General features: G+C 45.3%; 1 protein-coding gene across 1 annotated transcript in view; it reads right to left on the bottom strand.

Moving 5' to 3' along the window:
* LOC139413851 (E3 ubiquitin-protein ligase rnf213-alpha-like) overlaps nucleotides 1-22,610 on the bottom strand; it is a 74,282-nt gene that overhangs the window by 18,404 nt on the left and 33,268 nt on the right. Inside the window, exons 20-41 of the mRNA XM_071161664.1 lie at nucleotides 22,446-22,598; nucleotides 21,709-22,307; nucleotides 21,432-21,591; nucleotides 21,091-21,308; nucleotides 20,697-20,834; nucleotides 20,309-20,470; nucleotides 16,164-17,454; nucleotides 15,711-15,895; nucleotides 15,465-15,620; nucleotides 11,479-15,081; nucleotides 11,255-11,385; nucleotides 11,056-11,151; nucleotides 10,789-10,913; nucleotides 10,537-10,659; nucleotides 10,350-10,402; nucleotides 10,078-10,222; nucleotides 9,651-9,786; nucleotides 9,328-9,519; nucleotides 9,109-9,239; nucleotides 8,651-8,808; nucleotides 7,969-8,178; nucleotides 957-1,144 (exon numbers count right to left, since the gene is read on the bottom strand). Coding sequence (XP_071017765.1) covers nucleotides 957-1,144; nucleotides 7,969-8,178; nucleotides 8,651-8,808; nucleotides 9,109-9,239; nucleotides 9,328-9,519; nucleotides 9,651-9,786; nucleotides 10,078-10,222; nucleotides 10,350-10,402; nucleotides 10,537-10,659; nucleotides 10,789-10,913; nucleotides 11,056-11,151; nucleotides 11,255-11,385; nucleotides 11,479-15,081; nucleotides 15,465-15,620; nucleotides 15,711-15,895; nucleotides 16,164-17,454; nucleotides 20,309-20,470; nucleotides 20,697-20,834; nucleotides 21,091-21,308; nucleotides 21,432-21,591; nucleotides 21,709-22,307; nucleotides 22,446-22,598 — 8,353 coding nt within the window. The remainder of the gene's footprint in view (nucleotides 1-956; nucleotides 1,145-7,968; nucleotides 8,179-8,650; nucleotides 8,809-9,108; nucleotides 9,240-9,327; nucleotides 9,520-9,650; nucleotides 9,787-10,077; nucleotides 10,223-10,349; nucleotides 10,403-10,536; nucleotides 10,660-10,788; nucleotides 10,914-11,055; nucleotides 11,152-11,254; nucleotides 11,386-11,478; nucleotides 15,082-15,464; nucleotides 15,621-15,710; nucleotides 15,896-16,163; nucleotides 17,455-20,308; nucleotides 20,471-20,696; nucleotides 20,835-21,090; nucleotides 21,309-21,431; nucleotides 21,592-21,708; nucleotides 22,308-22,445; nucleotides 22,599-22,610) is intronic.

Genomic DNA, 22,610 nt, shown 5'->3' with positions numbered 1-22,610 from the left:
ACTAGTTTCATTATGGCAATAATTAATCGATATTAAATGAAGATGATTGTTTGAAGAAATGACAAAGTCTCTCTCAGTATGAATTTCCACGACACATTTAGGTTAGTATTGTGGAGTAACTACCATGTTGTTGATCCATCCTCAGTTTTCTCCTATCACAGCCATTAAACTCTGTAACTGTTTTAAAGTCACCATTGGCCTCATGGTGAAATCCCTGAGCGGTTTCCTTTTACTCTGGCAACTGAGTTAGGAAGGCCGCTTGTATCTTTGTTGTGGCTGGTTGTATTGATACACCAACGAAAGCCTAATTAATAACTTCACAATCCCCAAAGGGACATTTAATTTCTGCTTTAAAAAAAAATCCATCTACCAATAGGTTCCCTTCTTTGTGAGGCATGGGAGACCTCCCTGGTCTTTGTGGTTGAATCTGTGTTTGATATTCACTGCTCGATTGAGGGATCTTACAGATAATTGTATGTGTTTTGTACAGAGATGAGGAAGTCATTCAAAAATCATGTTAAACACTATTATTGCACACAGAGTGAGTCCATGTAACTTATTATGTGACTAATAATTACTCCTGAACTTATGTAGGCTTGCCATAATGAAGGAGTTGAATAGTTATTGGCTCAAGACATTTCAGCTATTCAATTTAAATTAACTTCTAAAAACATAATTCCACTTTGACATTATGGGGTATTGTGTGTAGGCCAGTGACACAAAATCTCAATTTAATCAATTTTAAATTCAGGCTGTAACACAACAAAATGTCAAGGGGTGGGAATCATTTCTGAAGGCACTGTAACTGCTGCTGCTTGTTTTTTGAATATCATGTGTTCTTGCGTTATTGCATCAAAAATGTTTTTCTTCAGAATTGTATAATAAAATAAAAAGTCTACTTTCAAAAAGTCTAATGTTTGGCTCTCTCTAGTCTTTCAAATGGCCATTTCTCTCACCGGATGTAGTTAAACATTTCCTGGCTCCTCTCTCCATACTGCCTCAGGCTTCCCTGGGAGCACACCAGCTCCATAGACCCCTGCAGTCTTTTCACCTGCGTCAGCCAGTCTTGGCACTGGGTATTAGAGTCCAACGCAGGAGGCCCCAGCTGCTCAACACAGGCAACTGCTGCGTACATGTCCAGAACCTGTTGGTAGAGTGAGGCAGAGAAATGGTTACTAAAGCAATAACACAAGAGCAGGTCTGGCACAACGTGATGCGGTCGATCACTAGGAACAAGCCACAGGCGGACTGATCACAACGTGATGCGGTCGATCACTAGGAACAAGCCACAGGCGGACTGATCACAACGTGATGCGGTCGATCACTAGGAACAAGCCACAGGCGGACTGATCACAACGTGATGCGGTCGATCACTAGGAACAAGCCACAGGCGGACTGATCACAACGTGATGCGGTCGATCATTAGGAACAAGCCACAGGCGGACTAATCACAACGTGATGCGGTCGATCACTAGGAACAAGCCACAGGCGGACTGATCACAACGTGATGCGGTCGATCACTAGGAACAAGCCACAGGCGGACTGATCACAACGTGATGCGGTCGATCACTAGGAACAAGCCACAGGCGGACTGATCACAACGTGATGCGGTCGATCACTAGGAACAAGCCACAGGCGGACTGATCACAACGTGATGCGGTCGATCATTAGGAACAAGCCACAGGCGGACTGATCACGACGTGATGCGGTCGATCACTAGGAACAAGCCACAGGCGGACTGATCACAACGTGATGCGGTCGATCACTAGGAACAAGCCACAGGCGGACTGATCACAACGTGATGCGGTCGATCACTAGGAACAAGCCACAGGCGGACTGATCACAACGTGATGCGGTCGATCACTAGGAACAAGCCACAGGCGGACTGATCACAACGTGATGCGGTCGATCACTAGGAACAAGCCACAGGCGGACTGATCACAACGTGATGCGGTCGATCACTAGGAACAAGCCACAGGCGGACTGATCACAACGTGATGCGGTCGATCACTAGGAACAAGCCACAGGCGGACTGATCACAACGTGATGCGGTCGATCATTAGGAACAAGCCACAGGCGGACTAATCACAACGTGATGCGGTCGATCACTAGGAACAAGCCACAGGCGGACTGATCACAACGTGATGCGGTCGATCACTAGGAACAAGCCACAGGCGGACTGATCACAACGTGATGCGGTCGATCACTAGGAACAAGCCACAGGCGGACTGATCACAACGTGATGCGGTCGATCACTAGGAACAAGCCACAGGCGGACTGATCACAACGTGATGCGGTCGATCATTAGGAACAAGCCACAGGCGGACTGATCACAACGTGATGCGGTCGATCACTAGGAACAAGCCACAGGCGGACTGATCACAACGTGATGCGGTCGATCACTAGGAACAAGCCACAGGCGGACTGATCACAACGTGATGCGGTCGATCACTAGGAACAAGCCACAGGCGGACTGATCACAACGTGATGCGGTCGATCACTAGGAACAAGCCACAGGCGGACTGATCACAACGTGATGCGGTCGATCACTAGGAACAAGCCACAGGCGGTGATGCTGATCACAACGTGATGCGGTCGATCACTAGGAACCAAGCCACAGGCGGACTGATCACAATGTGATGCGGTCGATCATTAGGAACAAGCCACAGGCGGACTGATCACAACGTGATGCGTTCGATCACTAGGAACAAGCCACAGGCGGACTGATCACAACGTGATGCGGTCGATCATTAGGAACAAGCCACAGGCGGACTGATCACAACGTGATGCGGTTGATCACTAGGAACAAGCCACAGGCGGATTGATCACAACGTGATGCGGTCGATCATTAGGAACAAGCCACAGGCGGACTGATCACAACGTGATGCGGTCGATCACTAGGAACAAGCCACAGGCGGACTGATCACAACGTGATGCGGTCGATCACTAGGAACAAGCCACAGGCGGACTGATCACAACGTGATGCGATCGATCATTAGGAACAAGCCACAGGCGGACTGATCACAACGTGATGCGGTCGATCACTAGGAACAAGCCACAGGCGGACTGATCACAACGTGATGCGGTCGATCACTAGGAACAAGCCACAGGCGGACTGATCACAACGTGATGCGGTCGATCACTAGGAACAAGCCACAGGTGGACTGATCACAACGTGATGCGGTCGATCACTAGGAACAAGCCACAGGCGGACTGATCACAACGTGATGCGGTCGATCACTAGGAACAAGCCACAGGCGGACTGATCACAACGTGATGCGGTCGATCACTAGGACCAAGCCACAGGCGGACTGATCACAATGTGATGCGGTCGATCATTAGGAACAAGCCACAGGCGGACTGATCACAACGTGATGCGTTCGATCACTAGGAACAAGCCACAGGCGGACTGATCACAACGTGATGCGGTCGATCATTAGGAACAAGCCACAGGCGGACTGATCACAACGTGATGCGGTTGATCACTAGGAACAAGCCACAGGCGGATTGATCACAACGTGATGCGGTCGATCATTAGGAACAAGCCACAGGCGGACTGATCACAACGTGATGCGGTCGATCACTAGGAACAAGCCACAGGCGGACTGATCACAACGTGATGCGGTCGATCACTAGGAACAAGCCACAGGCGAACTGATCACAACCAGATGCGGTCGATCACTAGGAACAAGCCACAGGTGGACTGATCACAACGTGATGCGGTCGATCACTAGGAACAAGCCACAGGCGGACTGATCACAACGTGATGCGGTCGATCACTAGGAACAAGCCACAGGCGGACTGATCACAACGTGATGCGGTCGATCACTAGGAACAAGCCACAGGCGGACTGATCACAACGTGATGCGGTCGATCACTAGGAACAAGCCACAGGCGGACTGATCACAACGTGATGCGGTCGATCACTAGGAACAAGCCACAGGCGGACTGATCACAACGTGATGCGGTCGATCATTAGGAACAAGCCACAGGCGGACTGATCACAACGTGATGCGGTCGATCACTAGGAACAAGCCACAGGCGGACTGATCACAACGTGATGCGGTCGATCACTAGGAACAAGCCACAGGCGGACTGATCACAACGTGATGCGGTCGATCACTAGGACCAAGCCACAGGCGGACTGATCACAATGTGATGCGGTCGATCATTAGGAACAAGCCACAGGCGGACTGATCACAACGTGATGCGTTCGATCACTAGGAACAAGCCACAGGCGGACTGATCACAACGTGATGCGGTCGATCATTAGGAACAAGCCACAGGCGGACTGATCACAACGTGATGCGGTCGATCACTAGGACCAAGCCACAGGCGGACTGATCACAATGTGATGCGGTCGATCATTAGGAACAAGCCACAGGCGGACTGATCACAACGTGATGCGTTCGATCACTAGGAACAAGCCACAGGCGGACTGATCACAACGTGATGCGGTCGATCATTAGGAACAAGCCACAGGCGGACTGATCACAACGTGATGCGGTTGATCACTAGGAACAAGCCACAGGCGGATTGATCACAACGTGATGCGGTCGATCATTAGGAACAAGCCACAGGCGGACTGATCACAACGTGATGCGGTCGATCACTAGGAACAAGCCACAGGCGGACTGATCACAACGTGATGCGGTCGATCACTAGGAACAAGCCACAGGCGAACTGATCACAACCAGATGCGGTCGATCACTAGGAACAAGCCACAGGTGGACTGATCACAACGTGATGCGGTCGATCACTAGGAACAAGCCACAGGCGGACTGATCACAACGTGATGCGGTCGATCACTAGGAACAAGCCACAGGCGGACTGATCACAACGTGATGCGGTCGATCACTAGGAACAAGCCACAGGCGGACTGATCACAACGTGATGCGGTCGATCACTAGGAACAAGCCACAGGCGGACTGATCACAACGTGATGCGGTCGATCACTAGGAACAAGCCACAGGCGGACTGATCACAACGTGATGCGGTCGATCATTAGGAACAAGCCACAGGCGGACTGATCACAACGTGATGCGGTCGGTCACTAGGAACAAGCCACAGGCGGACTGATCACAACGTGATGCGGTCGATCACTAGGAACAAGCCACAGGCGGACTGATCACAACGTGATGCGGTCGATCACTAGGACCAAGCCACAGGCGGACTGATCACAACGTGATGCGGTCGATCATTAGGAACAAGCCACAGGCGGACTGATCACAACGTGATGCGGTTCGATCACTAGGAACAAGCCACAGGCGGACTGATCACAACGTGATGCGGTCGATCATTAGGAACAAGCCACAGGCGGACTGATCACAACGTGATGCGGTTGATCACTAGGAACAAGCCACAGGCGGACTGATCACAACGTGATGCGGTCGATCATTAGGAACAAGCCACAGGCGGACTGATCACAACGTGATGCGGTCGATCACTAGGAACAAGCCACAGGCGGACTGATCACAACGTGATGCGGTCGATCACTAGGAACAAGCCACAGGCGGACTGATCACAACGTGATGCGGTCGATCACTAGGAACAAGCCACAGGCGGACTGATCACAACGTGATGCGGTCGATCACTAGGAACAAGCCACAGGCGGACTGATCACAACGTGATGCGGTCGATCACTAGGAACAAGCCACAGGCGGACTGATCACAACGTGATGCGGTCGATCACTAGGAACAAGCCACAGGCGGACTGATCACAACGTGATGCGGTCGATCATTAGGAACAAGCCACAGGCGGACTGATCACAACGTGATGCGGTCGATCACTAGGAACAAGCCACAGGCGGACTGATCACAACGTGATGCGGTCGATCACTAGGAACAAGCCACAGGCGGACTGATCACAACGTGATGCGGTCGATCACTAGGAACAAGCCACAGGCGGACTGATCACAACGTGATGCGGTCGATCATTAGGAACAAGCCACAGGCGGACTGATCACAACGTGATGCGGTCGATCACTAGGAACAAGCCACAGGCGGACTGATCACAACGTGATGCGGTCGATCATTAGGAACAAGCCACAGGCGGACTGATCACAACGTGATGCGGTCGATCACTAGGAACAAGCCACAGACGGACTGATCACAACGTGATGCGGTCGATCATTAGGAACAAGCCACAGGCGGACTGATCACAACGTGATGCGGTCGATCACTAGGAACAAGCCACAGGCGGACTGATCACAACGTGATGCGGTCGATCACTAGGAACAAGCCACAGGCGGACTGATCACAACGTGATGCGGTCGATCACTAGGAACAAGCCACAGGCGGACTGATCACAACGTGATGCGGTCGATCACTAGGAACAAGCCACAGGCGGACTGATCACAACGTGATGCGGTCGATCATTAGGAACAAGCCACAGGCGGACTGATCACAACGTGATGCGGTCGATCACTAGGAACAAGCCACAGGCGGACTGATCACAACGTGATGCGGTCGATCACTAGGAACAAGCCACAGGCGGACTGATCACAACGTGATGCGGTCGATCACTAGGAACAAGCCACAGGCGGACTGATCACAACGTGATGCGGTCGATCATTAGGAACAAGCCACAGGCGGACTGATCACAACGTGATGCGGTCGATCACTAGGAACAAGCCACAGGCGGACTGATCACAACGTGATGCGGTCGATCATTAGGAACAAGCCACAGGCGGACTGATCACAACGTGATGCGGTCGATCACTAGGAACAAGCCACAGACGGACTGATCACAACGTGATGCGGTCGATCATTAGGAACAAGCCACAGGCGGACTGATCACAACGTGATGCGGTCGATCACTAGGAACAAGCCACAGGCGGACTGATCACAACGTGATGCGGTCGATCACTAGGAACAAGCCACAGGCGGACTGATCACAACGCTATGCGGTCGATCACTAGGAACAAGCCACAGGCGGACTGATCACAACGTGATGCGGTCGATCATTAGGAACAAGCCACAGGCGGACTGATCACAACGTGATGCGGTCGATCACTAGGAACAAGCCACAGGCGGACTGATCACAACGTGATGCGGTCGATCATTAGGAACAAGCCACAGGCGGACTGATCACAACGTGATGCGGTCGATCACTAGGAACAAGCCACAGGCGGACTGATCACAACGTGATGCGGTCGATCATTAGGAACAAGCCACAGGCGGACTGATCACAACGTGAAGCGGTCGATCACTAGGAACAAGCCACAGGCGGACTGATCACAACGTGATGCGGTCGATCACTAGGAACAAGCCACAGGCGGACTGATCACAACGTGATGCGGTCGATCACTAGGAACAAGCCACAGGCGGACTGATCACAACGTGATGCGGTCGATCACTAGGAACAAGCCACAGGCGGACTGATCACAACGTGATGCGGCCGATCACTAGGAACAAGCCACAGGCGGACTGATCACAACGTGATGCGGTCGATCATTAGGAACAAGCCACAGGCGGACTGATCACAACGTGATGCGGTCGATCACTAGGAACAAGCCACAGGCGGACTGATCACAACGTGATGCGGTCGATCACTAGGAACAAGCCACAGGCGGACTGATCACAACGTGATGCGGCCGATCACTAGGAACAAGCCACAGGCGGACTGATCACAACGTGATGCGGTCGATCATTAGGAACAAGCCACAGGCGGACTGATCACAACGTGATGCGGTCGATCACTAGGAACAAGCCACAGGCGGACTGATCACAAAGTGATAAAGTGCTCAATAACAACACGACTGGAACACACTTTTGACCAATCAGATTGCTTGGCCGGAACAAACCATTTCATAATATGACATTTCTAGTAGCATGTAGGAAGCCTCCTTTCAATACACTGGTAAAAGTTCAACTACTATCATGCACTCATAAACACAAACACTTTGCCCTTAAACACGGATTTCACATAACTAAATGTAGCAGTGTGTGGAAAATCAATGAACCTACCATCACTGGGCTATCCTTCACTTGTGGGTTTCGCTGCAAGTGAAGGGCCACCTGTGGCTGCAGGGACATCATCCTGGACAGGTTCTGAAGGCGGGTGCGGTACATGTGGTAGGCCGAGTGGATCAGGGGTATGGATGGAATCTCTTCACTTGGAGCTTTTCGTCGCCTCCGGAGCTCATTCACACAGCTGTTCAGGGCGTCACACAGAAGCTGGGAAGAGTGTTACATATTCATTAAGATTACCTAATTGATGTGTAGGCATAGTATATCAAATCTGACTATAAATATGAATTAACCATTCCTAAACGGAGGCTAATACTGTGTTTAGATGGTAGGAGGTAGACAGCAAACCGGATGTCATTGTTTTCTATGAGATAAATGCTGTTGACACTGGCAGTGAACGCCGTCAGCCGCCACGGTAGACAGGAATCTTTTGCCATCTACCGTAGCATTGCCTTCTACCGGATGTTGATTTGCACTGTTTGTTTACTGAAACCGCAATAGTAATGCATAGCGTCGTGCTGGCTTGCTTTTGCTGTCACTCTCTTATTTGCTTTCTTGTCCTGCTATGCCGACTAATATTGCGTTGTTTTTTTTTGCATCCCTCGTCTAATTGCAGCATTAGCGCTTTGTTCGATTGACTATTTGTATGAACATGTTGAAGAACTGTGCAATAACTTACCTTTAACTCCCCCGCTGAAGACACTTTCATCGTCATGGCAATGAAATCCTGCAGGTACCTTTGAAAAAATTCCCTCTGCATTTTTTCATTCATCGTAGCCATATACTGACCAAGGGGGATTTTCGGAAAGAATTCCTCGAACTGCCTAGGACTGTGTCCTTCAGAGAAAAATGTTGTGAAGTTTATGCAAGTTCTGCAACTAAAAATACTGTAAGTGATTAGTTATCGGAGTTAAGAAACACACAAACATAGTGAAAACCTTTCTAATGTTTCAGATCATTGTTTAAGCAATAAGGCCCGAGGGGGTTTGTGGTACACACACACACACACACACATGCAAATTAAGAACTTTAAGACACACTTATCATTTGAGTCTCCCTTGGTAAGTTTTGATAACTGCATTTAAGAACAATTTAAATGTATCTTTCAGAAAAAAAAGAAGGCATTCGAATATTTACTTTCGTACTGCTGAGTTTGCATCATTAGTTCATCCAGGATATCTCTGATCCTCCAGCTGAAGGGCATACTGGAGCGCATGGTCCTCTCAGCTGTGATATGGCTCTGTACCAGAATGCTCTTAGACTCAGAACTGTAGGAATTACACAAATACAGTGTGTTGGACCTCGTGGTAACACAGAAATACTCTTGCTACATCGCACATGAGCAAAACCACCTACTTGGAATCCACTTTGAAAAGAGGAATATCAAGCATCTCGTTGTTGCCGAATATCTCCAGCCACAGTTTCTTGACTTCTTCCCCACAGTTGACGTCTAGGAGGAGGTCCAGATTACAGTCCCTGTCGATAACTGAGACCAACTGAGCCAAAACGGGTGTGACCACTGCTTGGATTTTCTTCCACAGAGTTTGTCTGGGGAACACATACAGCATATGGACAGACTATACTCCTAAACGATGAGAACAAATTATCATTTGAACATGAATGAAATGATGGACTATATGTGAGCTGAGTTAACAGTGCAGTATCATTGATTAACATACGTGAAAGTTCCCCCCTCTTGAAGAGCATTGATGTTGGATGCCTCTGTTAACACCCAGTACTTGGGGGAGGGGATGTTTCTCTCGTGGCTCTCCAGAAGAGAGTGAAGGCGGCTCCTCAGGGTTTTCAGGAACACAGCTTTAGGGCACAATACCGAGATCAAGTATATCAATACATGTAAAAGTAAATTAACTTTGGCTATATTATTGGCTTGCCGTTACGATCTGAGCTAAGTCTGTCTCGGGCCAAAAATGTCTAAACAAAATTCAACACATAGATCTAGAACCCCTCATGTAATAAAAATAATAATGTAATAAAAGTAATAAAAGTTTGTAATAAAAGTTCTAGATCTGGACTTTAACCATTGAAACAGTGCTTGGGTCTTGGAGTTACAGTAAAACACTGGAATACTGTGGGTTAGTTCCTAACCTTTCAGGTCCTCACTATCTTCCATAAGTGTTAGCAGGATCTCCACCCTCCTGGTGCTGAGAGCTCCACTGTCCTCCTGATCTCTGAGCATGCTTACTGCACTCTGCACACAGCTTCGCACTAGATCTGTGACTTCAAACACAGCCTATAACAACAACAACATGCTCAGATGAATAACACTCACCCATACCTATAAACTTTATACAAACTTATGCAACATTTAGTACATCCATGTTTTTGATTGCAACATCAAACACCACCATTATACTTACAGAGTGCTCTGGTGCAGGTGGTTGGAAGTCTGTGTCTGTATCGGGTTGCATTGCTTCATCAAAAAATAAAGTTATATGAAAACTGTTACTTTCAAACAATTATTTTCAGTTATTTCTAATTGAAAATAATTGTTATTAACTATGGCATTAGTGCTAATGAGTGTAAAAGCAATTCAAGTTAATTTACCATAACAGGGCTCTTTCATGTCCTCAAACAGCTGGCTGATGGGTAGGTTTCTCAAGAACTGGACATCTGATACAAACTCTTTGGATCTTCTAAGGTCATCAATGTGAACTGATTTCCAGGGTCCTTTGCAAAAACAAAGTGGATGGAACTTGCTCTTTAACGTTGAAAACATTTCAGAATGGATAACATTTTCTCTGTGGAGTGCGAGGTCATACTATCATATCAGCATGTTATACAACATTTAAATCTCACCTCCATGGAATCCAACATAGGAGGTTCCACCTTCAATTCGAGGCAGTTTGGTAACGAAGTACACAAACACCCTTCCATTGCCACCATTAGCTTTTGGTTTGTTGATTTCATTTATGGATGAATACCTATAGAGATAAAAACCAAAAAAGTTTAAATAAAAAAAAGGACACAAAAAACTACACTATATATATAACAGGATCTTGCAAATCTATCCCACTAGTTAATATCCAATAGTTGTGATGACAAGTCCAAAAAGAAAAGACTCACTTGGCAGATGCAAGAATGTTCATGCTCTGGGAAGCCTCATCATAGTCAGTTTGGATGATGAGGACTTTGTCGGCAGAGGTAGAGTCAAGAAATTGTCTAGAGAGGGAACAAAGTTATTTTCTAATATCTTTCTCAAGAATGATCTACACAGTAACACTAATACAAATGTAAAAAAACAAGCAGAACTTTTAAAGCCGACCTGATTTCTTTGAGGAAGGAGTGCTCTGTGTCAAACTGTTGCAGTGAGAGCAGCTTGATGTCGCAAAGCTCTGTGATATTCTGGAGCTGTTTTATATCTCCTGCTGTCAATTGCCGGGAAAACGTTGTGACCTTCACAAAGAGCCAAAAGATATGTGAGAAGAATACAAGATGCATTCAATGCAATCCATATTCTTCAAAAGATAAAATAGTCAAGTGAATTACCTCTGTAAAGTGGGCATGGCACCATTCCTCCAGCCGTGTATGAGATGCAATGAAGTCAGCCAGGGATTTGTGCTTCTGCTCCTCAAAATATATTTGTGTCAGTTTCTCTATCTCAACATCAGACAATTTGGTCCCATCCAGACGAATGACAGAATCTGGAGTGGCACAGTTCAGCATGATGAACTTGGCTTCATCCAGGACTCTTCTTTGAGGGTCAGAAATGTCAGATTCATCTTTCATCTTCTCTGTAACTTGAAGGACTACAGAGGAGCATGTGTCTGAGTGGTAGCCAATGAAGACATCCGTTGGAAGATATCTGTTTGTCTTGGATTGCTGGCTTTTCAAAGAGACAAACACTTTGACCCATTCCTGAAGTTGTTTGACAATCTCCTTCCCTTCATTCTTGAGGACAGTGTTGATGTCCAGGTAGTGCTTCTCCAGTCTGTTTATCAAGGGAATCGGGAACTGTGTGTAGACCACCTCCTTCTCTTCAATGACAATAAGCCTGAAATTTTTGTGAACTCTGCACTTCACACGATGGGTTCCCAATCCAAGATCGACATACTTCTGACCCCCAAGTGAAACATAGTATTGGTTGAGAGCGTCATAGAGACTTTCGTACAGATTCTGAAGGTTCAGAAGCACAACAGTCTGGCCAGTTTCCATGCAGATCTTCACTCTGTTGATATTTCTGCAGATCTGAGTGTACTCTTGATCCTTTGGGAAGCTGGAACCAAAGATGATCTCTGGATGGCTCTGGTCTGAGAAGAATGTCTGCTGAAGAATCTGGAGGGCGGCATAGTTTTTGGTGAGGACAAGAAGGTATCGGCACTCCTCGTCTTGGCAAATTGGAATTATGTTTTGTTTCACTAGATCAATAGTGCTGATCCCATCCAAATCAGGTTTATTCGATTTGCCCCACAGCTGTTTGGTGAATATATACACCGCATCCACATCATCCCTTCCACTGAAGTTCCTCAGGACTGCTTCAATGATTTGGTTCACACCAGGACTCTGCTTAGAGATCTTGGTGATGGCAAACATCATCTTGACCAGACTGTAGTAATCGCGTAAGCCGAAAAACCCTTTGCCTTTCTTGCAAGTCTTCATATATGCTTTGGCAAAGGGTTTGAAGAGGTGCTTAACCTTCTCCAGAATCATCTTGTCAGATGAGCATATGCCTTTCGCACTTTCGAATAGCTCATTCTGGTCTGGGTCACCACGGGACACAAAGAGGCCTCTGTTCATCTTAGCAGGGTCCAAGGCCCAATTGGAGATACCAATGAATCCAACCCTCTTATGGGGCAATGGCTCGTCATCAATGCAGCCTTCCTCCAGTAAGGGGTGCAGTGTTTTCAGAGGCATTTTGGGGGAGTCTTCTGCTAATCCGATCTCATCTAGCACAACAACAGAGATGTACTCCTCCAAATTCTTGCTCTCTTGGAAACGGGCACATTGCTTGAATGTGTTGATGATTCCCTCTGGCGTGGAGTGAGGGCTGCACTGGAAGGACACCAGATGAATTTGTTTCAGTCTTTTGTACAGCTCGGAATGTGCAGCTTGGCCCTGCATGGCATCTGCAACCAGAGTTTTGGACAGAGATTTGGAGCTCCCAGGCTTGCCAACTAAAAACAGGGGGATTCGTAGCTCAATGCAGATCACCATCATGAACACATTCTCTTTCAAAGCCTTGTTTCTTGCTATTGTCTCTCCCATTGGGACCCCACTTAGGAGAAGATCCTGCATGAGTGAGATTTCCTGCTTCATATTTTGGGGGAGGACACGGGGAAAGAATTTGCAGATTTCTTTCTGGTACTCACCTTTTGTCTCTAAACAGGCTTGATAACACACACCAACAGCCATCAACAGCGACCAATCAACTGGATCACTAGCAGGTGGGGGTACCTGGTCACACCTGTTCCTCTCCCCCCGGGGTTGTTTCTGGAAGAGTGCCCTTAACTCTTTAGAAAACATTGAGTGGTTCTTGTAGAACCACACAAAAACTTGCATGCAGCGCTCCACATCCCTGAGACTGACAAAGCTGCATTCGTCTTTCCTCTGTCGCATAAATCTCTGCGATGACGACAGTACATCAGTGATCAACTTGATGGATACCCGTTTGATTGAATTTTTTCCCACAACTCTCTGCACAATCTGCTGGATGTACATTTTCTCTGTGTGGTCATTGAGTTGTCCAAAGTCCCACACCAGAGGAATCATGCTCGGGGGCAGCACTTGGACCCTATACACCAGCTGCCGAAGAGGGATTGATCCAAGTCTTTCTTCAGTCTCTTCAGCTCGGACCCTGTAACCCAAACCAGCTTTCTCCAGCCTCTTGATCATCTCATCTGTGTGTTTCCTGTAAGGGTTGCATGCAGCAATGATCTGCAGTCCAGTTTGGTAGCCAAGTTGTTGTCCTTGCAGAGTGTTGTCACACAGGATCTCCTTAATGCTGCTTATAGCTTCCGTGGTGTTAGCTTCATCAAGGAAAAGAACAGAATCAAAACCATGTTTCTCCTTATTGGCAACCGCAACAGCCTCTGCCTCGTGCACTTTGGTGTAGATCATGTCAGATGTAGTTCCTCCGTGAACTTTGACCAGTTTCATGTTCTCGGTGGGCGCTCCACTCCTTCTCAACTCACACAGGAACTTGATGAGTCGTGTCTTCCCACAACCAGTCTCCCCCATTATGATGACTGGAATGCCACATCTGAACCTCATATGAATTGCCATCATCTTCAGTATGTTGTCGGTGGTGAGTTCATATGTTTCATCAGGGTCTGTTGGCCACTTGATCCCCAGCACGCTACATAGACGCACAATCTTATCTGCCCGAGAAAGTTGGTCAAAGTCAATGTTAAATGGAACTCTTTGACGTCTGAGGCCATTGTACAGATCTTTGGTCATAATGTTTCTCTTGATCACCACATTTGTTGATGGATTAATGGCATCAACCCCATTCTTCTTGTTCTCCCGTAGGTGAAATCCAATGAAGGTCATGGATGCATGGTCATCATTGAAGAAGATATATGGATGCGGTTCTGATTCCCATCTCTTTCGAATGAGGAACGGGGCTAGATCCCTTTCGTTGAGTCCATTGAGGTCCATCTGCTGCCTCCCATGGCTCTGGTCAGTGATGCAGAGAGATGGAGTGGCAAAGTCCTTGGCCATCAAGATCATGAAGTCAACCACAAAGTTTCTGAATCCCCTAAGAGTGTCTCCAATGAACTGAAAGTTGCAGAAGGCCGATGTCTCACAGTCTAGCAACTGAAGATTGAGGAACCAGGCAAAGTTCCTCAGCTCTGCCCAGGACGGATCACTTATGCCACAGTAGATGAAGAGCATTTGAAGGCACTCTGCATGAGTTCCTTCAACTCTTTGGTAGGTGAAGCTGTCAAGATTCTCACCCCTATGGAACCGTGTTAGATACTGGTATGGTCTTTGAAAGGCATCACTCCTAAAACACTGGTCATCCATGAGTGGGTCTTCACTTTTCAGCTCTGGATCATCTCCATTTCTCATTTCCAACCACATAACCTCTTTTGGGGGACGGCAGAAGACCTTTGGAAAGACCTCAAAGAGAGGAACGTGTCCCATCGGATCCTAGACAGACAAATACATGCCATATTAAGTATTTTGACAAACCCTACCTACACAACACAAATGGGACGTCTAACACAAAAAGTATATAATAACTAGTTTTACGATATACTACAATTGCTGTGTGAAAACCATGTTAATGCTAGCCGTAGGTGACCGTAAGTAAACAAAGCCAAATATTGGGTTGTAGACTCCACCCCATAGACTATATTCAAAGTAAAGAAAATGTTACGTGATTTTCATAATTTGGGTGATGTATCCCCGTCAATATCGAGTTATAATTGAATGTTAACACGCTAGCCACTGGTGGTTTGGTAGGGACATTTAACTGTATACATCCAATCGTTTCACATGACATGACAAAATACAAATAGATTGTCACTTACAGGTCTTGAGGCAGATCTGGGCAGTTCATGTGTGGATTGTAGTGTCTCGATGACATACAAGTCCTTGCTGCTGCATTTCCACATTAGCCCATCCGAATCGGCCAGGTAACGCAGGAAGAACAGTTTGAACAGAAATTCATGCAGTCCTTTCTGTACCTGAATAACATAAATAGCAAGCATATAAAGCACCTGAAACAGAAAATATATAAACATTTTCAATATCTTAACAATACCAAGTATCCTTACTGAGGATGTGACATCAAAATGAAAGACTTTGTGTTCCTTCTTCTCTGGTGTGTCAAACAAGGACCGAAGAATGATATGCTCATCAACCTTGGGCTCAATTAAGCGAATGCATTTGTGGAATGTGGTTCCTATTCTCATGGTTCCCTCCAGTTTATCATACAACCTTTGTATGTACAGAGATTTTCCTGCGGATAAATAAAACATTTGATTCAGCTCTTCAAAGATTTAGGTCAAATGTACGGTCATTGAATAATTTATGTTTGAAAACTCATAGTAGTATTGTAAGTATGAATGCATTATTGTTCATGAAATTCAACACGTGAAAATATCAAATAATTTTAGGATTTAAAAAAATCTGTTAAAAAATTATATTCTTTTTTACCAAGATTACAATGGAAAACCAATATCAGACACCATAGGATCATGTAAAGTGACAGAACTCAATAAACTCACCAACTCCAGCCCTCTTGGAAGACACAATCCCAACAAAGTGTCTACCTTTGAACACAGATGCAGCACTGGCCTGGTGTGAGGGGACAGTGTAGTGCCGGGACAGGTATTTCTGTATCCGTTCAGGAGACTCCTGAGGGACAATGTCCCGTTTGAAGTGACTGAAGGCAGAGGGAATGTAGTTGTGCTCTCTTTCTGCGCTGCAGATGATCACCAGCCTATAGCTGCTCCGAAAGCAGGAACTCAGTTTCTGAAAGAACTTCTCCACTGCATAGCTCACCTCATAGCTCAACTGGTCTGCGAAGAGCAAGGCATAGATCTTCTCACCCATGTAGCCCGGTGTGAGACATCGTCTGAAGAAAAGCTCCACTTGCTCATATGATGTGGCAGGGGTACACAGGAGAACTTCATCGTAAGTAGGCAGCTGCTCATCATCACTGGTCATATATAAACAGACGCTTGCAGTCAAGATTTTATCTTGTGGGCAGATAATGAGATTAGGTTGCCCAGTGAAGAAGCCTTTGGGGAGCTTTCTAATGACTGTATTCTCACTTGTTTCTAAAAGCTCCTCTTCCTCCTCTTGTTCCTGGCTTTGTTTGTTGGCCAACACCTCTAGCAGACTGCCTAGGCTTCTGATGTCTAAAGAGTACTGGATAATGTTCCTCATGTCTTTCATGTAGGCATCCCAGACCAGATCCAGTTTTCGCAAACCAACAGCCTGGTCTACAACGCTCTGTAGAACATCAATGGCACATTTTCTGTCACTTGCAAAAGAGGAATCTAAGTTTTCCATGTCACTTTGAAGGTTAATAAAAGTCTGACAACTGGTGTCTTCCTCTTGCCCAGCTGTATTCATGGCGTGGTTCTGAAAAGTCATCCATGACTCCCACACTTCTGACACAGAGCAGTCAGGTTTGATGAAAGAGAGCATCATCAAGACGTTTTCCTCCAATTTATTGTTCAGATTATTTTCGGTCAAAACATTACAAAGGTAGACTATCTGCTCTGCTGTGTAATAGTTGAGGTAATAGTGCTGAGATCTCTGTTTGTCCATGAATCTATTCCAGTCATCCAAACACATCTCTATCTTCCTGCACAGGTCTGTAAGCTGTTTGACTGCATTGCCCTCCACCATGATTTTTCGTAGGATGTTGCCAAGGTTGAAGTCCATTGTGACACCAGTGTCACTTTCCATATTGCAGTGAATCTTGGCCTCCCAAACCCTAAAAAGTGGGTTCCCAGCAGCATAAAGATCTACAAAGGCTACAGCTAGCCTCTGGACACTGTCAAAAACCTGAGAAGATAAGATGGCAATTTGGTGTCTAAACATTCATTTCAGTTTCTGCACATGAAACGTAAGGTTACTTGCATAACCCAGGTTCTCTGATATTATGAGTGAGATATCTCACATGTGGGGTTTCGCTAGGAACACCTACTCTCTGAAGAACCTAGCAAAAGCATCTGACAGGTAGAGGTAGAGTGTGAATCAGGTGAGCCCCTCACCTTCCTTAAAAGGAGCCACTCTCCAGTCCTCTGATTATTCTCAAGCATGTGTTTCTTCCTTGCGCTCTTGCAAGCATGGGAATGTGGTGCGATATATCACTCATAATATCAGAGAACCAGGGTTACGCGAGTAACCTTAAGTTCTCTTTCAATTATTTGTTTCTATATTTGACATCTGGGGATATAGCCAACTCCCATATCGCAAAGACATGCTCTCCGTAGGCCCAACATCAGCAACCCTCAGAGGCCCGAAATCGAGCGAGTACTCACCAAGAAGGTGAGGAAGGGCATCTGTGTATTTGGGTCACATTCCTAATGTGTGATTCGAAATTGAGTTCAGAATCTAAAATAACACCTAGGTGTTTTACCTGGTGTTTTATATTTATAGCCCGTGAGTTAAAATGTGCAATGTGCAATGTAAAATTTGATGTGCTTTACCGGACCCAAAATGGAACCATGTGGAACACCACATGTGTTATGTATCAATTCCTTGCTTTCTGATAATGCTGCCAAGAGGTAACATATGCAAACTGAACAGTACTGGACCCAAAATGGAACCATGTGGAACACCACATGTGTTATGTATTTTCTCTGAGTTATGTTCACCAAGGGTGACAAAAAACTCTTGACTGGTTATATAGGTCCTTAACCAATTTAGAACTGGACCGGAGAGGCCACCCCACCTCTCCTGTCTGTCCAGAAGGACATCATGGTCAACAGTGTCGAATGCAGCACTTAAATCCAAGGACAGAGAGCTGTTTGGCATCTGTGTTGGCTCTAAGATCATTTACCACATTAATTAAGGCTGTCTCTGCGCTGTGGTGGGCCTGAAAACCAGATTGGAATTTTTCAAAAAGACAGTTGGCACTTTTAAAATCATTTAGCTGTTTGAAAACCAATTTCTCCAGAAGTTTGCTTAAGAATGGAAGGTTGGAAATTGGCCAAAAATGTCCAAGAGCAGAAGAATCTAGATAACTTTTCTTCAGAAGCGGTTTCACCATAGCAGTTTTTAGTACAGTGAGGAAAGTGACTGTGAACAGGGAGTGATTAACAATAGCTTGCACTTCTTCAGATAGGCAACTAAAAACAGTTTTGAAGAAGGTAGTGGGGACAGGATTGAGAAGGCAGGTACTTAAGTTGTGATATCACTTTCCTCACTTTCCTGAGCATGTCTGTGTCAACCAGGGAAAATAAATCCATAGTGCCTTTACGTGGTAGACTAGGGCACATATCATCATACTTCTCATCAGGTCTTGCTTGACTGATACCCAGCCTAATGTTTGTTATCTTATCTCTGAAATAACCGGGGGTAATATTTATCGGGAAGAGCACTCTCAAATCATTCTGAAGTTAGAAACATTTGCCCGTCTGGCCTTTCTAATTGCCTTGTTATATATGCCAAATTGCTCTCTCAGAATATCATAATGGACCTGCAACTTTGAATTTCTCCACTTCCGCTCTGCCTTTCTGCAATTTCCCTTTAATGCATTTGTTTCCTCACTCATCCAAGGGGCTCTCCATTTGGATGTGGCCTTTTTCAACTTTACTGGGTCAATAGTTGCCCTTAATTTGCTATTAAAGTTATCAACTAAATCATCACAAGAGGAGGCAGAATAGGTGTTGGAGTACTGTTCATACACTCAATAAAATCTGTAGCAACTTCTGAGATAGATAGTGTTTTTTAACAATGCGTTCAGTATTACTCTGTGCTATGGGCAACAAGGTAGTAAAAAATACACAGTGGCGATCAGATAAAGCAACATCAACAACAGAGGATATGTCAACACAAAGCCACTTGGTGTCCATAGAGCTCAAAAGATTCAGAAATTCAATTTCTGTTTGTCAACATGAATATTAAAATCACCCAACACAATGATTGTATCATAGTTCTCAAGGAAAATAGACAATAGTTCAGGGAAATCAGTAAAGAAAGTGGGGCAGTGCTTTAGTGGCCAATAAAGGGTTATTGCCAGCACTGGTGGCTGACATATAAACAGTAGAGCATGATGCTCAAAAGACCCAGAGTCGCCAAATCATGTGTCCTTACAGCTGAGAGCATTAGTAACAATAGAGACTGTCCCTCCACCCTTGCCTCTCATCAGGCTAGCTAAGTTAGCCTCGCAACATGGGCTAACCGAGTCTCAATAGCTAGCCATGAAGCTATCTACCAACATAGATTGAGAAGTAGAAAGGGAATTTCTAAACAAAACAAAACATCTTTCAGGTCAGTAGTCAACCTCTCGACAGGGTCTGAAGACGTATGCTCGATATCATTCACAGTTCACTTGTGAGCAGTTCAGTAGCAAAACAGGGATCCAGTCAATCTGAGGAGAGCTAGAGAGTAATTATCTTCATGAGGAAGAGTAACCAGAGGGCAGGAGGGCTTTTAAGGAAGGTGAGGGACTCACCTCATTCACCACTACCTGTCTGTCTCCATCAGATGCTTTTGATAGGTTATTTCGAGAATAGGTGTTCCTAGTGAATCCCGACAAGTGAGATATTGAAGTGAATAATTGAAAGAGAACCATATTTATTGTAACATGTCGTAAGGAACCTGTGGTAGCATGATCATCTAATTAATAAACATTTTCAGTAAAATATCATTTCAGTTTTGTGATGGTTCACTTGGTGTCCAATCCCCTTACCTCAGTAAAGTGATCCACCTCACTCTGGCTTTGCTCCCCCTTTCCAGACATCAGCATGAGCTTGTTTTGCAGATCTCTCAGGTCTTCTAATGAGTAGTTGCGCATCTGACCTTCCTCCTGCTGGTCTGGAACCTGTAGCTTCAGGGCAGTGTCTAAACTCAGCTAAAGGAGAAAACAATGGACATCCAACATGTCAATCTACCGCTGCAGGTATTCAGGAGAGTGCTTACAGATATTTGTCAATGGCAAATATAAACTGAAGACATTGTATGAGTCCAAATATAGACATTGACTCCATAATGACAATATTTAAACAAACAAATGTAAAATAATCATTCAATTGTGTCTAAAAACATTTTAATTATAAAAAAAAAATGATTGAACAGACCTTCTTCTGGTTATGTGCACCAATAACATAGATGCCTCTTGTGTTGATGGACGTGGCCAGAGAAAGAGAAGAGAGTTCCACAGACCCATGGCTGTCCTTCACAGTTTTCAACCAGTCCAAATGGCGTGCAGTATCCCGCTGCAGGGAGGAAACAATAATAGAATGTGGTTTAAAACATGAGTACAAGTTCCAAACCCAATGGCATGCTAAGATTGCGAAGGATTATATCATTTAGATGTGTATGTATTCAGGCCAGTAAATGCTGCTCTGCAAATCAAACACTTCTGAAAATCCACTCCGCATTTAATCAAATAGTGGCCTTAGTCTTTCTGGTTCGACAAGCTTTTCCCCAAATATTAAATCTAAATATGTCATAATTGTCAGAACATTTTACCAGCTTATTTGGTATGTTGCTGTCACTTCCAAGCGCCTTCCATAGTTTTGTCAAAGCCTCCTTGAAGGCATTAAAGTCAGCATTTTGGGGTAACCCATACAGCATCGAGGAATAACCAAGAACAGCGTCATGGAAACAGGCTACACGGTCCACATCCAAGTCGTTCTCTCCAGCAGAGATGGAGGCCAGGTCGACAAACACCTTCAGCTCATTGATATCTGCAATGGCAAAACATTAAACATTTATCCCTTTTTCCATGTAAAAACAGTTTGAATTAGTAATGGTAAACAACCTAGGTGGCTACTACTGGTGCTGCTCTTTCTGTCTTAGTATGACCTTACCTTCAAGAGCTTCTTTGACCCATTTGACAAAGTTCCCCCAAAGGCCAAGCTCCTGAAGACACAGTCTGCGAGCTTCTGTGATGTCCTCAAGAACCTTTTTAGTCTCCATCAAATTGTCATCAATTTGATTCAGACTCTTCTCCTTAAAGTCTGCATTACTCTGGAAACATTGTAATATATATATATCTATATATATAAAAATATACAGTAGTAGCCTAATGCTGGCAAAGGTGCATTGATTGAACACGTGGACTGTTTGAGAATTTTCCTTACTCACCACATCCAGCAAACTCTGTAGCACTTTGAAGTCCCCTTGAGGACAGATTGTCTCTCTGACATCCATAATGACCTTGGCTGAGTCCAATGCTTGATGAAGGTCATGGTACTGTTGGATCTGCTTGATTCGCCTCCTGATCCATCTTCGATCATCAGACAAGTTGATTCTGCACATGATCTCCAGATCATTTTTCATCTCATCGTACTTGTCTTTGTAGACTTCAAAGATGCTATCCACATCCTCCAATGATAAAGTGCCAGATTTCAAACTCTCATAGATCCTCTTGTAATTATCATAGCAACCCTGGAATATTTTGCTGTGGATCACATCAAGAGTGTACACCTCAATCTCGTCAGTGTCAATATGTTTGTGGGAAAGTTCTTTGGCTTGATACTCCAAGCACATAGCAAAAATGAAGCTTTCCCTGACAGCATTTAATTTAAATGCCATCTGACTGGTGGCATTACAGAGGTTAAAGTATGTAACCTCCCCAGTTACGTCAGAGGTCTGCCCGTCAAGTCTGTGAACTTCCATGAATTCATCCAGCGTCATCTGATCTATGTTCTTTTGGTTTTTGAGCTCCAGCTCTTTCACATCGACTGTGGATTAATATGACATCAATGAGAACCATGACCAAGACTGTTACATCATGCAGTCATACATTAACAAATATTTGATAAACAGTACCAATAACATAAGCTTTAATGTATACCCTTATCAAATATAATTTAACTCACCTTTCAGGTGCTCCTGGAGTTGGAGACAGATTATAACTAGGCCCTCAACCATCTTCTTGTAACTGTTCACATTCTCCATTTCTTCTTCTCTAAATCTCAGTAATCTGTTCATAGTGGTGTCGTCCTTACAACGACCATCTTCACACAGGCCATCTGTAAAAAAAT

This window comes from Oncorhynchus clarkii, chromosome 7 (assembly GCF_045791955.1).
Source record: "Oncorhynchus clarkii lewisi isolate Uvic-CL-2024 chromosome 7, UVic_Ocla_1.0, whole genome shotgun sequence".
In the NCBI taxonomy this organism is placed as follows: domain Eukaryota; kingdom Metazoa; phylum Chordata; class Actinopteri; order Salmoniformes; family Salmonidae; genus Oncorhynchus; species Oncorhynchus clarkii.
Note: the sequence above shows the minus strand (reverse complement) of the source record. Positions and strands in the feature narration are given on the sequence as shown.